General features: G+C 40.6%; 1 protein-coding gene and 1 pseudogene across 3 annotated transcripts; both read right to left on the bottom strand.

Moving 5' to 3' along the window:
- Positions 1 to 66: 66 nt before the first annotated feature.
- Positions 67 to 13,551, bottom strand: p4ha1b (prolyl 4-hydroxylase, alpha polypeptide I b). Of its 2 annotated transcripts, none has more exons than XM_084021895.1 (15): positions 13,366 to 13,551; positions 9,068 to 9,150; positions 8,875 to 8,971; positions 8,530 to 8,681; positions 7,902 to 8,039; positions 7,489 to 7,728; positions 6,591 to 6,808; positions 6,307 to 6,483; positions 5,065 to 5,135; positions 3,235 to 3,334; positions 2,981 to 3,034; positions 2,819 to 2,884; positions 2,149 to 2,217; positions 1,792 to 1,888; positions 67 to 1,489 (listed from the first exon to the last, which is right to left on the bottom strand). In XM_084021895.1, exons 1-15 carry the CDS (start codon positions 13,377 to 13,379, stop codon positions 1,419 to 1,421), a joined length of 1,647 nt encoding a protein of 548 aa, XP_083878021.1. In that variant the 5' UTR covers positions 13,380 to 13,551; the 3' UTR covers positions 67 to 1,418. The 2 variants fall into 2 exon arrangements, with proteins under 2 accessions (XP_083878021.1, XP_083878020.1); XM_084021894.1 differs by lacking the exon at positions 5,065 to 5,135 and adding an exon at positions 5,831 to 5,901 and having other exon boundaries at positions 13,366 to 13,547.
- Positions 13,552 to 14,399: 848 nt separating this feature from the next.
- LOC311020718 (dual specificity protein phosphatase lip-1-like) lies at positions 14,400 to 15,162 on the bottom strand (annotated as a pseudogene). The gene is made up of 2 exons: positions 15,052 to 15,162; positions 14,400 to 14,935 (listed from the first exon to the last, which is right to left on the bottom strand). The product of its transcript is annotated as a dual specificity protein phosphatase lip-1-like (transcript).
- Between the last annotated feature and the right edge of the window lie 240 nt (positions 15,163 to 15,402).

The following is a 15,402-nucleotide window of genomic DNA, read 5'->3' on the forward strand; positions in this document are numbered from 1 at the left end:
GGTGCCTTCATACCCCCCACCCCCCATCACCCACCCACCCACACATACAGCAGCAAGCACAGTTGATTCACTTGAGATCAATAAAAGTCTTTATTGTAGAAAAAAAAACCCAAACAATGTCAGACTTTCATTTAAGACAGAAACGACACTAAATTGGATTGGGACATATAAATAAAATGTATCTTCCTTGAAAAAAAAAAAAAACATATTCTCACACTGGAGAGCACTGAACACCGTTACAAAACTACCAGAATCATTCACTCTATAAAAAGCTGGGTGTTTAAACCCGTCATGGCACAACATAGTGTATTCAGCCCGCTCTTCTTATTCCTAATGTGCATGTACCACTCTTCTCTTGTTGCTCTTGTTGACAGCTGATGGTCATTTTGGGGTCATCACACAACATTGGGACAATCGGGGATGAACAAATACTAAATTATATGCAGCATTGTGGTGAATGTAACTTTGTCTGTGTCCAAGTGTTAAGTGTGCCCATGCATTGGTAGACACCCAATGTTCAAGTACAACAAGTCAAACAACATCTCATAGTGTGACCATTGAAATTACTTAGAAAAAGCAAACAAACATGATATGTGATATGTGAAAATGCACCGCACAGATGTAGCCATGCGACTTCAATCCGTTATGATTAGTGACACAACTTACAGGGAATAATGTGTTTGATTCAACCAAAACACTATCCTGAATTTTGGTCAGATTTTTGGAGTCTAACCATTTTCTTATGTACGGTGACGTCTTTTCATCCATTTCACACTGTTTTTTACATTTTAAATGAAGTTATTGGAAACAGACATTGCTACCACATTTAATTGGAAACAAAGAGAGAAGAGAAGAAAGAAATTCACTGAAACTACTGTCTGCAAAGTCAATCCCTCTAAATAATAAGTCAGATTTAGTAACACATTAAACCGTTTTGAAGGTAGCACATGTAGTTTTATGAAATTAAAGGAATCCAATGAATTGGACAAGCCACTTAAAAACCTGAACTGGACCTTTAAAGTTAAAACTGAAAGGGATGAAGCTGCTCAGTCTCTACTGAAGGACCACACTACCGAGCTAAGAGGTCATACGGAGTGCAAAGACAGACACATGGGAGTGAAAAGGGCACGAGCAAATTTCTGCAAACCCTCCAACAATCTTAAGGACATGTTATTTCTCATAGTGATGCAAATACTGTCCAGGGGATCGACATTAACACAAACAATCTCTGGGCTCAGAGCATAACAGCTGGGGGAAAGAGGAGTGTTTATAGAGAGGGAGTGAGCAATTTGGCCCCTGTATATGTATCATATGTGATCTGCAGTAGTTTTCTTTGGTCCTGGGTGGTTCACAAGAAGAGAGAGAGAGAGAGAGAGAGAGAAGGCCAAGGAGGTGAAGAGGAGTTTTTCTTTTTCCCGTCAGTCGGTTTCATTTAGGGAACAAGGTCGCCGCCACTCCTGGCCTCGTTCATGGATCCATTTGTTTGATACTAAATACAGGAGAAAAGATAATAATCATAACCTTAATCTATCTATCTGTACCATTCACATTTAAAAGCCATCATTTACGCTTAGATTCATGTCTTTGGACTGTGGGAGGAAGCCAGAGTGCCCGATGAGAACCCACAGGGAGAACATGATCACTTTGAAACAGTACGAATGTTTACACTTCTTGTCTTATAAACTCAAGTCTAGGTCATGCCACCTGTCTTTTAGCGTTAACACTCTCATGAGAGATATATACTCATATTTATAGATAGTTTTATAGGGAACCAGACAAAGAGGAGCTCACCCCACTTGTTGCCAACCAACACTGGACAAGCTGCATGTCGGGTGCTGTAGTCTCCCTCCCCGCTGGGAAACAGATTATACCAGAACACTGCAGAGCCCTGGAAATCACACAATACAAACAGGCAACAGAGGTTAGCAGAGGTCAGCCCCCGTCTCCTAAATGTATTCCCACACTTTATTGATGGGCAAAAGGTCATGATCCTGTTTTGCATGGAAAGGTAGCCCTATTAGAGGATTGTGTTGTGTGTGAGAGAGAGTTGGCGAATGGATCTGCAGCCTACTTTTCAGTGTGTACTAGGAGCTAAGGAGTCAATAATAATGTATTTTATGTAATATGTGCTGGAAAATAAGCGGTTACCTTCATGGGCCAAACTGCTGCACCGACATCTGGGAATACTGTGGCTCCACCAGCTGCTACATCACTCATCTGCAACGGAGAGGTCAAGATAGTTCAGTCTTTATCTTTCAAATCAAATAACTCTGTACGCCTACAAATTATATTTTTGGAATCTCACATTTACATCCAAATAATTAATCATCTGCCTCACATGAATATTGAAACTTGACTGATTAAAGAAAACATCATGATTATGCACAATGGCAAAGCCCATAATCAGAGATGAAAGATGGTTCTTTATGTTTAGTACCGGGCTGTATGTAAGTATGAGAATTCTCAGTTTATATGCAGCTTTTCTACCCACAGAAACTAAGTTTTACTTCACACCATGTGGGGTGAGAATCGTTGCCTCGTTAAGGCCTGATTTTTTTAAACCTTCCTTCAATTTTTACAAGTTAAACCTAATAAAATTCCTTCAGTCACTTCAAATAACTGTTATTACTGTATTGTTGGCTTTCAGATTAATAATGGCTGTAACTTTTCTTGTCCATGCTGTACATGTCCTACTCTCTTCAAATGTACGTGTGAATAATGTGGAGTGTGATTGACTGCAAGTGTAAAAGTAAAGGCAAACATATTTTTGCTGAAGGTAAACAACGCTGGCAGGTGTATTTGGGAACAGTTTACTCACATAGAAGAGCCATGTTGCTATGCGGTTCCCAGTGCCCAGCTCTTTAAAGGCATCTGGCTCATCTTTCTGTGGAGAGAGTCAGCATCGGGTTTAATGTCCTGGCGTATTAACACTACTGTACATTTGGAGAAAATAGCATGTGTGAATCACAAAGGGTCTTACCCTTCCAAAGTCAAAGTGAGGTTCGTATTGACCTCCAACGCCATAATTTGCAACCTACAGAGATCAATAAAATATGATTTAAGTCCCAGAGCCCCACAGATTGAGAAACAAACAGAAGGGCAGGGGAGTGGTTTGAATTTATATCACGTTTATGAGAACCTTTTCGACAGGGTTTTGCCTTTTTTAATGAAAATCAAAGAAAAGAAAAAAAAAACACTATTGAATGTCCTTCAACCAATGAACCACGTTTTTACCTGCAGCTCTTCAGCAGTGTCCATTTCCAGCCCTGTGAGATCTTCAATTCTCTGGTTGATCTTGTCAATTAGTGGATCTTCATAGCCAGTGAGCCAAGCACTGGAATACAGGAGGGAAAGCACAACAATTGAAAAAGAAGACAGACGTGCTGCACAGTATGTCAGTTCTGCACATATTGTCCACTAGATGGTAGTAGAGGTGTCTGTGACTGAGAGACGTGTCATGCTGAAAAGTTGCCATGAAAAAGCTCAAAAAGAAAGCGAAGTTAGGCAATACAATCAGGTGACAGAAAATGGAAGTGGAATTATGAAGAAAAGGGGAAGAAAAGAAACCGGCCCAAGATTCAGAATCTCCAATCAGGTCAGGGTTGCTCTTGATTTCAAAGTATGTGCACTTCATAATGTAGACATTTTTCAACTAAAATATTTTCATGGATTTAACTTTCCTGACACTACACACCATTCATACTTGCTCTCAGACCACAGTCTAAGAGAAGCCCCCCTGATAAAATAAGCTCTTGACCAAGCATGGCAATTAACTTTCTTGTGAAATATTAATGCAATAAAAGACATAGTATCCACATAAAAAACTGCAATACCACACATAAAATGAGGACTGAAGACACAATTTTACAGGAAATGACCAACACATATTTGACCTGACAGGGAAAGAATCAATTCAAACATCTACAGATTTAGTTTTTTTTTTTTCTGAAGATCTGCTTTGACCTTGTGTGTGTGTGTGTGTGTGTGTGTGTGTGTGTGTATGTGTGTGTGTGTGTGTATGAGAAAGGCAGTGAGATGAGTCAGCTTTTTTTTTTACTAACAGTGTGTGTTGATAATACGTTTTCTTTTTGAAGGGGTGCTGGAGCCAAAACATTTTTCCCGATGTTTTGCAGGCAGTTCAGCGAGTGGTCAAATTCTTCTGTCTGCATCCGTCTTTCTGTCTGCTCCCTCTCACTCGATGTTCACTGAATTTGGAAATACACGCTGGCTAACACGAACACATACAAAAACATGAAAGGAACACCACACCCTTGTACCCATATGCACACGCACCCAAACATTAATTACCAAGAGCTGTAAAACCAAAGAAACTTGTTTTTATAGTGGTCTGCGAAGCCTGCTATTTTTAAGGGTGGAGTGAAGGACTAATTTATAACAGGAAATGTATCTATTGAAGTGGAACAGTATTTTTAACTATAAGGTAACCAACTTTAATCAACAATGTCAGGAAAATGGTAATGTCTCTTTCCACCAGTTGCAGAATGCTTATCTGTGCATTTAATTTGTGCATCCAAATCCAGGAAGTTAATTAATATTATATATAATTTGCTTATATGTTAGTCGACAAAGCATAGTACAACCACAGCTGCTGTAGTGAGATCATACAGTGTGTTAAAGCGCAATGAGGAATAGAGATCGGGTTCTCAGATCATAAATAATATGGGTAGGATGGCTAAGGGAAAGAAAACTTCCACAAATCTGTAGTTTGAAACCATGAAAATTCCTAAATTGCTGAGTATACTGAAAGAACAAAGAATATTTCTGCTACACCAAAAAACAACAACAGAGGATTGTTACTCTTGTTTTAAACTGTGCTTAAGCTCAATTTGGTGTTCTGGCAGAATGCTATTAATGTCACTTCAACTTAAAATAAAATCTTCCTCTAGTGTTGTTTTTTAAAGTGTAGCTACACATTTAAATTTTTTCCATTGTGATGACTGATTGCAGGGCTCAATAAGTGTTTCAGCCAGGGCACAGAGATGAAGATAAAGAGAAGGATGGAGGAGGCGTTGTGGAACGCCTAGTAAGCCTGTGACCCCTTACCTCTTGGAGACTCTGTACTGGGCCGTGGTAAGTTTCCCGGTTAGGGGGTCATGCACCGTGGCTCGCCTTAACTATAGTAGTTCCCGCAGCACGAGGACAGGGAGGTGGAGGAAAAGCGGACAAATATAAGAAGGAAAAATAGATGATGGAGTGTGATGGAGGAAAGAGAGAGAGAGAGAACAGAAAGGCAGATCCGGTCACTAGTTGTCAAATTTATTCTTTAGGGGAGCCAAGAGTGCTCCATGAGGCAATGCAATGCAAAAAAATAATAAAAAATCCATTTCAAAATAAGGAAATATACTGGTGGGGCCTCAATTAGTACCTCTGATACACCTCCTGGCTCACAAAAGCAACTATGTTAATATCAACTAGCAGAAAAAGTAACACAGTTCCCCCTTTCTGTAGCAGACTCCTGTGCAGTAACGTATCCACAATAGATCCTCCAAAAACATCAGCACTCTTTTTTCCAAACAAATAAATATCCATTGGCTCTAAGAATGCATGTTTTTCCATTTTTCTTTGGTTTGTGTCATGGTTGAAAGCACAATGTATTATGAGGATTGTGATTTCAAATGTTTAGCTGGATCCTTTGCCAGCTCAAGAGCCTTAAAGCTTTGGAAGGGAGGAGAAATGAAGTGATATAGACGGACAGAAGTACAGAGGAGAAAAGAGTTATTGAGGGGGAGAAGGAGGAGAACATCTCACTTTCTCCTTCTGAGCTCTCTCCTATATCCTCTGCTCTTGGCGGCTCCTGGATATGTCTTACCTTTTACTAATCCGGTATGGCGCTGTCTCCAGCACTCCTGTGATGGGGTTGGAGATGGTGGCCCTGCGTAGCTGTGAAGCCAGGGACATGATTTACCCACACACAGACACACACACACAAACATGTGTGTGCGTGTGTATTTGCCTAACTAGAAGAATTACACCAACCAGCCTCACAGCTTTGACCTCCCACTCCTCAACACATGTAACCACATAACAGAAACGGAAATAGCCTAAAGAATGTTCCTACTAGATTACAGTCAACTGTTAGTAACCAAGAACGCTTTATAGACTATTGCACAGTTATAAACTTTGCAAATGTGTCCCAGTGTATTTCCTGTTGCTGTATATGTGACTGACATCACCTGACAGGAAGTAAACATGGACCCAAGCTGGTGCCTAGCGATGCAACAACATTGAAAGGGTCTATATAATCATCATATGGTATTATAAAAGCATCTATGGAGAATCACTTACTCGTGGTTTTGCCAGTTGCTTGACCCTCTCTATTTCTGTGTCAGAGATGATGTCAAGGTAGCGGACAATGTAGGGGCGGTCCCACTCATCCTGCTGCCTGGCAGGTGCCAGCACATACATGGGGTTGTGACCGTTGTCAAAGTAACGACAGAAAAGCCGGCTCTGCCTGCGGGGGGTCTGATGGAGAGAAGAGGAAAGCAGGGCAAGCAGGGCAAGTGTTGAAGCTGACATATGTTAATATGTTAAGTTATAAATTGTGCTTTGTGTCTTTTTGTCTTCCTCACCATTCTGTTGCCCTCTCCACGACAAAGCATCTCATACTTCTTCCTCTCTGGGACCGGCGAGTTAGAGACCGTCTTTTTGGGCTTCTGCTTCTTTCCAGTTGTTTTTCTTTTCCCTTGCTCTTTCTCTTTTTGGGCTTCTTCCTCTGCAGCCTTTTTCAGTTTCTCCAACTGGAAGTTAAAGTACTTCAGGTTGCCGTTGGCACGCTGATGCTCTGGGTCTAAAATGGGAAAATGAGAGCCCAACAGAAATAATAGTCGTCATAATATTACTCTGCAATCAAAATAACGGAGCTTCCAACATGATGATAATTATATGGCATTTATTCAGTTTCACCTTGTCCAACTCTCAGAAACAAGATGCACAAACGGGTCATCTCCCAGGCTTTAGCGGAACATTGTTTGAAATGTAGCGACATGAAATGTATTGCAACATTATCAATACATTTCATGTAGCGACATGAAATGTATTGCAACATTATCAATACTATTAATCAAGAGCAATGGTGTGTAGAGTAGCAGAAAAAACTCTTTGACTTTCCTTTTACAAAAACAAGTAAAAGTGTCAACAAAATAATTAAATCCCATCACAACAATTGAATTGCCAAACTGTTCCACCAATCCATCCCTGATGCAGTTTAGTGAGTTCTACAACGATTCAGTGTCAAATTAATAAAACACACAGTCCCACAAGTCCTTTTTGATTACAGTAAAATCACTGCATTAATCACTATATAAATATGTAATTAAGACGCAAAACAAAGTCTGGTATCTGCGCATTATTTACCTTGAGCAGACATTTTAGGATCCAAAGGGACACTTATCACTTCAGATGGCAAAACATGCCTCCGGATTTAGTTTTCAAAATTGGAAAAATACTTTATGGCGTGGAGGGACTCACCCAGTTCAAGCAGGTTCTTGGTGTACTCCAGGGCTCGCTCTATGTCCCCCTGCTGGTAGATAGAGTAGCTGAGGTAGTCGAGCACTGTCACTTTATCTATAGTGGACTCCTCGCCCTGATTAAGCTGTTTCAGGGCCTGGACCATCCACAGCTCTGTGTGGTAGTAATCAACATCAGAGTAGGCGATTTTCCCCAGCTCATAGCAGTCCTCCACAGTCATAAGGCTCTTGTGTTTCACTCCTATGCAGAGGATGCAGGAGAACGTCAAGGGGAACATTGACACAGGAGAAAATATAACCAGCTCCCTTATAACGGAAACCAATAAAAACGATCTATCCCCACATGGCATGGCACTCTGTAATGTTAACATTAATGCAACGTAGTTGTAGTATGCACAGATTGAAGGCCCTTACCAGGTAGGTCTCCTGTAGAGATGGTGTTGGCATCCAGTCTGTAAGTGTCCTGTAACCGGAGGAGAGCTTTAGCCGCCCCGGTCTGGTCCTCATCTGTTGGGAAGTGCTGTCTCTGGATGGTCAGGTTAGAAATAAATCCTGAGAAATGGACGGGAGAGCACAGAGAAAGATACATTAGGATGATTATGTATGGGATACACAACCATACAAGTGGAGAATAATGATTCTAATGGTCTGTGAGTCTGCTAAAGAGACTTTGATCTTCAGTGAGAGAATTATAATTGTATATGAAACCAGACATGTGGCAGAAATGTATGAGAAATATTTTCTTCTACCTCAATAACTTATGTCAAGGTGACTGAGTGAGGCACTCGATTTCTACTAAAATATACGTATAAATGAGCAGCACAGTACTGATGAAAACAAGCAAACATATGCAGCTTTCCCTGGATTAATACGTGTCTTTTAAGAGTCAAGCAAAACATTCAGCCAAGATCAGCCAATCCAAGGAAATATATAGAAAGCCCTGGCCCAGACCTGACCCACAAAATATTGGAAAAACATATTTTGTGTTTGTTATTGGTGTTTGTTATTATCTTCTTAGGCTCAGAGCAGACTTTATCTGTACCATCAGTGGTGTCACTGAGAACAAGGCTCTCCAGGTCCCCCCACTCCGTGTTCAGCCTCTTCATCAGTTTGAATGCATTGACAGGGTGCCCCAAGAAGCCCTCAGGGTCCTGTATGGCTGTGACAGACAACGAATCCAACTTATCTGCCCACCTATCACAAGGATAGCAATACAGGGTTAGAAACCATGTGTACAATCCACAAGCAATTATTCATCCGAAATATTAAGAAGTGTGTGTAGTACAGTGTCTCTTTTGTGTACACTCATGTGTATGAAATGCTATGCTCCTGTAACTGGATGCATCTCTGTGTATTAATCCATGTGTGTAACTTTGTGTCCACTCACCGTTTGACCTGCTCAAGCTTATTCTCCTCTGCTCTGATGTAGTCCTTTAGAGAAGTGACGAGGTCTTTTTCTGTGTATAACAGATCAGTCATGTGGCCTGAGGAATACAAATCAGAGATTCTTCACCGTCAGTACTGCAATATTAATACAAGCATAAGTACATCAATATGTGTGTGTATGTTTTAGGTTCTACCTATGGAGGTGAAGAAGTCACTGTGGGCGGAGAGCGACTTCAGACAACTCAGCAATAGTAAACACAAACATGGCAACTCCATCCTGAAAAAAAATGGGTGAGAGAATTAGATATATTGATGAATACATTATCTTTAAAATTGAATCATGCGGATTAAAAAATGTCAAGGAGGTTAATCACCGAATTGACTGTGTTATACTGTATATGCCATTTCACACTCCTTCCAGTGCTGCTCCTACTGAATTAATTTTATTATTATTTGGTAGCACTATTAAGGAGCGGATAATCCACAGATCTATCATGGAAATGTATCTTTTTCTGCATTACCACAAGTCTCAGCAGCTGTTATTACAAGCTAGATAATTATTACTAGGAGGTCAGTGGGAAAATCTGATTTTTAATGTGATTAGAAATAGAGACAAACATTTTAATAGAAATACAAGTAAGGCAAAGCAAAAGGATTCATCATTCTTAAGACAAAAAACTTTGAAATTTGCCTTTATCTTTTAAGTTCAGTTTTAGGTACAGCCTACCAACCACCACACAAAGTCAAATATAAGACTGTGGTTGCTGTCACTGTGTCCAGTCTGGTTTTGGAGCCAAAATGACACCAGGACTTCTGGTTGTGAGGAGTGGCACTGTTGATTTTCTACCAATACAGAGAGAAATGAGAAAAGAGCACAGACAAACTGAAAAATGTGCTGGCAGCTGTCAATGTCTGTGCACACACTGTTCCTTAAAGAATATATCCACATCTTTCTACTGTGGTTGAAAGTCAGCAGCAGCAGAGGACCTGCTACGACAATGACATCATTGTACGAAAAAGAAAATGTTAAATTTTTATTTAAAATCAACACCCGGAATCAATTGTACATAAAAATAACTCATGTTAACATTATCCAATAAACTTGACTGGATATAGGTGTAAGAAAATGTGCTTTCAAAAATATGCCAATGATCTCACCTTTTCCAAAATCTTAATTCAAGTTTGTTGGCACATTTTTTATCCCCAAACTGAACCTTACTGAACTTCTGTGTAGCACGTTGAGATAAAATGTTGCAATGCAGGAAGTAGATTTGGAAGAAAGCAGTGGAAAGAAATGATTCCAACAGAATCCAAAATGATACTACAAAAGTCTGAAGCTGTGCATACAAACCTTAGTATCTATTCTCTACCCTGGTGGGATGTTAATGTAATGGAAATGCCTGGTGTGTTACTAATACAGCAGATATTAGTAAACTATCATCTTTTGGTGTTTATAGAGCTATGAGCTTTATAAGATATATCTTATATACAAGACAAGCAAGATAACAAGCTGAGCATGACTCTTTTTTTGGTTCCTGAAAACGCTTCCTACCGAGAGACAGTATAGCGTTAAGCAAGGTCTCTTTAGGTCAGACACTTTTGGGAGGCACTTTTAATAGGGTCATTAAGAGACAAATGGCCTCACTACTTTGATGTCTTTGATTTGGAGTCTTCTTTTGAAGTCAGAGGGTAATATATACATATACACAGTGTTTTAACTGCAAGTACTGCAATGATGCAACGTAAACATTCAGAGATTCCAAAAATGTCAAACATTTGACGGTTCCAACATTTGCTGCTTTTCTTGGTCTTGGTTTCAGAATAGGAGATTCCATTTTTACTGTTTTCTTATATTTTATAGACCAAACAATGAATCAATTCAATGTAGAGAAAATAATCAGCCGATTTATTGATCATAAAAAAAAATCAGTTGCATTCCAGATTTGGTTATGTTATATCTAGATTTATGAGTGAGCTGCTGATGCCAAAACTATTTCATCAAAATCTGACTTTGCTAGAGAGAGAAAAAAAATCACTGCAGGACTTTGATTTTACAATATTCCTTGACTGTATAACATCTTAACATGGCGTGAAATAAAAACACAAAAAGTTTCAGGTACAATTATAACTAATCCACTGTAAATTCCCACAACAAACAAACTTGCGCAGATGAGAGACTCATGCAAACACTCAAATAGACCTTCACGCAATGGCAAAGCAAAGGTCACGCATGCAACGTGCATCTATGCAGATTTCTAAAGCCTGCTTCGACTGGAGGCAGACAACAGGCTCAGGCAGGTTCTGACTTCTTTGAAGGACAAGCCTTCAGTAAAAACAAAAGAATGACTTCATATGACATTTCAATTTAAGTCAGCAGTAGGCAGCAGAGAGGAAGGAACAATCTGTCAGAGCTGTATGTATTCGATTAAAGCAGAATTCAATTAAAGTATATTTAAGTCTAAACTCCAAAGCAAGATACAGATTACCATAATCCCTAACTGCCACTACTACTGCATTTAGAGAATCTGTGGTGCCCGCCACTCATTCCAAGATACCATAAATGTGCCTCTTTTGCTTTAGATCTCCAGGATACAAAACTCAACATGAGTATAATTAGTGTAATGACAGTGTGACAGCTACTGTCTCCCTCTTCTTATAATATTGTAGTGTCATGTCAAGATTAAAGCTGTAAGTATAACGGTTATACTTGGGATCTGTGAGCGTGAGTGATAGTGAGAGTGTTTGTATGCATACATGCTTGTACGTGTCATGTGAAGACTCCAAAACATTCCTGGTGGCTATTTAAAAATTAACCTGCCAGACACTTGCGAGGCCGTTTGTTTGAACCAGTTACCTTTGCCTATACCTGTGCCTGAACGTTTTTGTTCTCTAACCTTTAAAACTAATTGTTATTTGGGGTGAATTCAGTTCAGACATGTTATCTCTTAACCTTCCAATGAACTTCATGTTAATAGTAGGGAAAGAGAATATATCACAGTGCTCTCATTTGCAAGGGAGGATCCACCGTCCACCCTCAGAAAACACTGATAGATAATGATTTGTGATGTTCACTGTTTTTTGAGTTTACAATTTTCCATTTTCCTGTCACTTTTACCCCTCTTACTCTGCCTTGAATTGCTTTCAACACACCTCAGAAATCAGCACTGAACCAGTTGCTTTCGGGTGTGGGGTTCTAATGTTGGACAGAGACGTACCTAAAGCAATAGCAATACTAGCAAGGAGTGTCTTTTTCTTTTGGAGACTCCTTTTTCAAAAGGCTACCTTATATTCGCTACAATTGGTGTATAACACATATATAAATATAAAAAAACTAAGATAGATTAAACATAATGGCATGGCATACATTCATCCTCAGTATAAACAGGAAAAGTTTAGCCTCCATTTGGCAAAAAAAAAAAAAAAAAAAAAGATTAATGTATGGTATCATGACAATATTTTTACATCGCTGACTGTATACAAAAAAATATGCTATTGTGTCACAAACAATGTAAATCCCACGAAGTAGTACCGTTCATTTAAGACCCTTTTAAATCACAGGGTGTTATGGTGAAAAGTATGCAATACTTTGTGTCATTATATCACTAAGTTTTATTGTAATTTTTGTGGCGTCCTCGCAGAGAAACTGCCTTCGAGTGAAATATCTTCTGCAGGTTTTAACTAGGAGTGAAGCCATGGAGTCAGATAACACAGGATGTGGATGGAAGAGGACTGCCACGTCTTCGCCCCTCCCCGCCGGGGAAACTCATGCGAGAACCGAACACTACCCAATGGAGTCTGACGGATTTCCACCGGGAATAACCCCTCAATAACCCCACACAAACTCACTGACAGCAGCGGGGGTCCCTTTTAATTTCTGGCAGCTGCTGCTGTTTGTTTACCCCCAACCTGACGGACTAATTACCTAATGTTAACAACAAGAATATACAAAATAGTTAGGTAGTGTCCATTGAATGTTAGTTTTTATCCCACAGCTGCATAATACCAACAGTTTAAGTGTGCAATATGACTGTGTGACTGTTAAGTAAAGAATAGAGATACGTCTTAAATAAGCCATCACGCTGTTAACCTGCGTATGTATAACGCTGAAGGCAGCAGCATCCCACGCTGCATTGCACTGGAATGCCATAATATTGAAGCAAGTTTCGTAAGCAACGTAAAATCCCGGCTAGGTTTTACTTTTCTAGCTCTTTTCGACTTTAAGCTCTATTTTAACGCTAATATGTTTAAACTTACGTCGTTCACTGCGGCAGAGAACCATCACAAATGTCAAAGTTTCATCCTGGTTTAGCTAGTTTCCAGATAGCCGAGCAAGCTAACCCAACTTTGGTGTTAGTGGAAATAACTGGCTAACGGCATTTTTAACGCTCGCGACTTAAAAGAAGAAAAAAGTAAATCACAGTCCGTGAACTGTGGGGTAACGCGAGAACAACGTGGAAATGCGACCTTATCTTATTTAGGAGGCAGTATTTACCTAAGCGACAGCATCCTACGGTCAAATGTGTCCCCCGGTCGTTTGGTCCTCTGGAGCCTCAGCTCAACCCGTCCTGGTTCACGGTAAGAAGAAGGAGAAGAGGGGGTCTGGTCGTTCTCTCTATCGGCGTTTCGGCGCACTATTGGCCATCTGGTGGTAGGATCTGGATTCCTAGAAGTCCAAATGCTACGTGCAGATTCTCACATGCCTAAAGTCTCCTGCCACCAGAGACTTTGGGGGCTGGCGTCGGATTGCTAGGGGAGGTGTCTTGTTGTCTTGGACAGCCATGGATGAGTAGACTATTTGGGCTTTTAAAGCAAAAAAAAAAGAAAAAAATAGAAGTGTGTGCAATGCTTCCAGTGGCTGTCACCCTTTTGCCACGTGTTCAAAAATGTGCTGCAAAACTGTGCTTTATTCCCTTCTTCTTTTTTACTCTGGCCATTTTCCCCAATTTAAAAGGGATTTTTTAATTTAGCACTTATTTTCATTGACATAACTCTTTGGCAAGGTTGTGTCTCCATGTATAGTAATAGTCTGTGCAGTTCTGTGTGGTTTTACTCTGGCAAACTCATATTTTTCACTATTTTCACCTGTAGCCACCTCTTCCTCTTTATACCACATTCCAGAAAATTCCTTCCTCCCAGCCCAAAAAGTGTGATAGGAGGGAGGGAATTCCTGCTGCATGCTACCGAGTTCAACGGGGTGGAGCTAAGTGTGTGTGTGTGTGTGTGTGTGTGTGTGTGTGTGTGTGTGTGTGTGTGAGAGAGAGAGAGAGAGAGAGAGAGAGAGAGAGAGAGAGAGAGAGGGGAAAACTGTTAAATTGACTTCAATATGTATGTATGCAACAAATCTAGACTAGCTAAATCTCAGTGGCATTCAGACTGCATATGTCTGTAATAAACAATGATTTTGCTATTTTGTAGCCTCCATTCTGTTTTTAAATACTTTCCCACATGAATCCTGTTGAACTGACTGCATGCTTCAGAGTATCATAATATCACAGGGAGGTGAGCCTGCTTCCAAACAGCAGCTCCTCATAAGTTCACGTTGGGTGCCGAGCATGCCCTCCGCTCCTTCAGCCAGCACAGGGCGTGAAGCAGCGACCACTGTCTCTGCTCCATGAGGTAGGCCAGCGTTAGTGCTGCGCTGCGACCCCTGCCAATACTACAGTGGACAGGCAGGATCAGCCATCAGGGCTGAGTTGATGTACCTGGATGCCAGCGGCAGCGCCTCCACCAGGTCCTGCTGGGCATCGTCGCTCAGACACAGCCTCAGGTAGCTTAAGCATGCTGGGGAAAGCACCAGGGCAGTTGGTGGTGGCATTGACCACATTCGTGATGTGTAGATTCTTGACAATGTGGTAGTCAGAGGCCGGGTTGGCAGAGCCCTGATAGAGAGTTTCTTCCTGGAGCTGCTCAGGTTCCAGCAGGACCATACACTGTGAGCAGAGGAAAGGGTAGAGGGCAAAGAATGCTGAAAACCCCCCCAGCAGGATGACGGGGTTCATGTCAAAATCAATGAGCTGGAAGAAACAGGGCTGCAGGTCGGGGGAGTCTATTCACACTGCCCACTGAAATAGGCACATAAAAACAATTGCAGTCACAGAACACAGACAGCTTTTCCGATTAATTCAGTTGAAGCCTAATATGTCAACCTGTTGCCAAAGTCTGAATGTGGTTTACTGACCTGGGCTGCATCCCTCCTCTGTATACAACATGAATACTTCTGCAGTTCTATACAGCTGATTAAACAGCCCAGCACAGGGTGGATCACCGTCACAGCAGCCCCAGCTGTCATCTCATGGCTAACACACAAATCAATTTATAATATGCACATACATATAGATTCTGAATCATAACTGCAACATGATAATGTTATATATATAATTTGGTCAGGACAAGATCTGAAAACCATGCAAAGTTTGTGGTATTTAGACAACAGAGAGAAAGAAGGGATGCAGGAGGATAAGACAAGAATGTAGTGACTAAATGAAGGATTAATAAACTTTGGCAAGAACAAATATAATTCTGGTTTACC

The sequence above is a fragment of the Eutrigla gurnardus genome, assembly GCF_963514095.1.
Source record: "Eutrigla gurnardus genome assembly, chromosome: 11".
Taxonomy (NCBI): domain Eukaryota; kingdom Metazoa; phylum Chordata; class Actinopteri; order Perciformes; family Triglidae; genus Eutrigla; species Eutrigla gurnardus.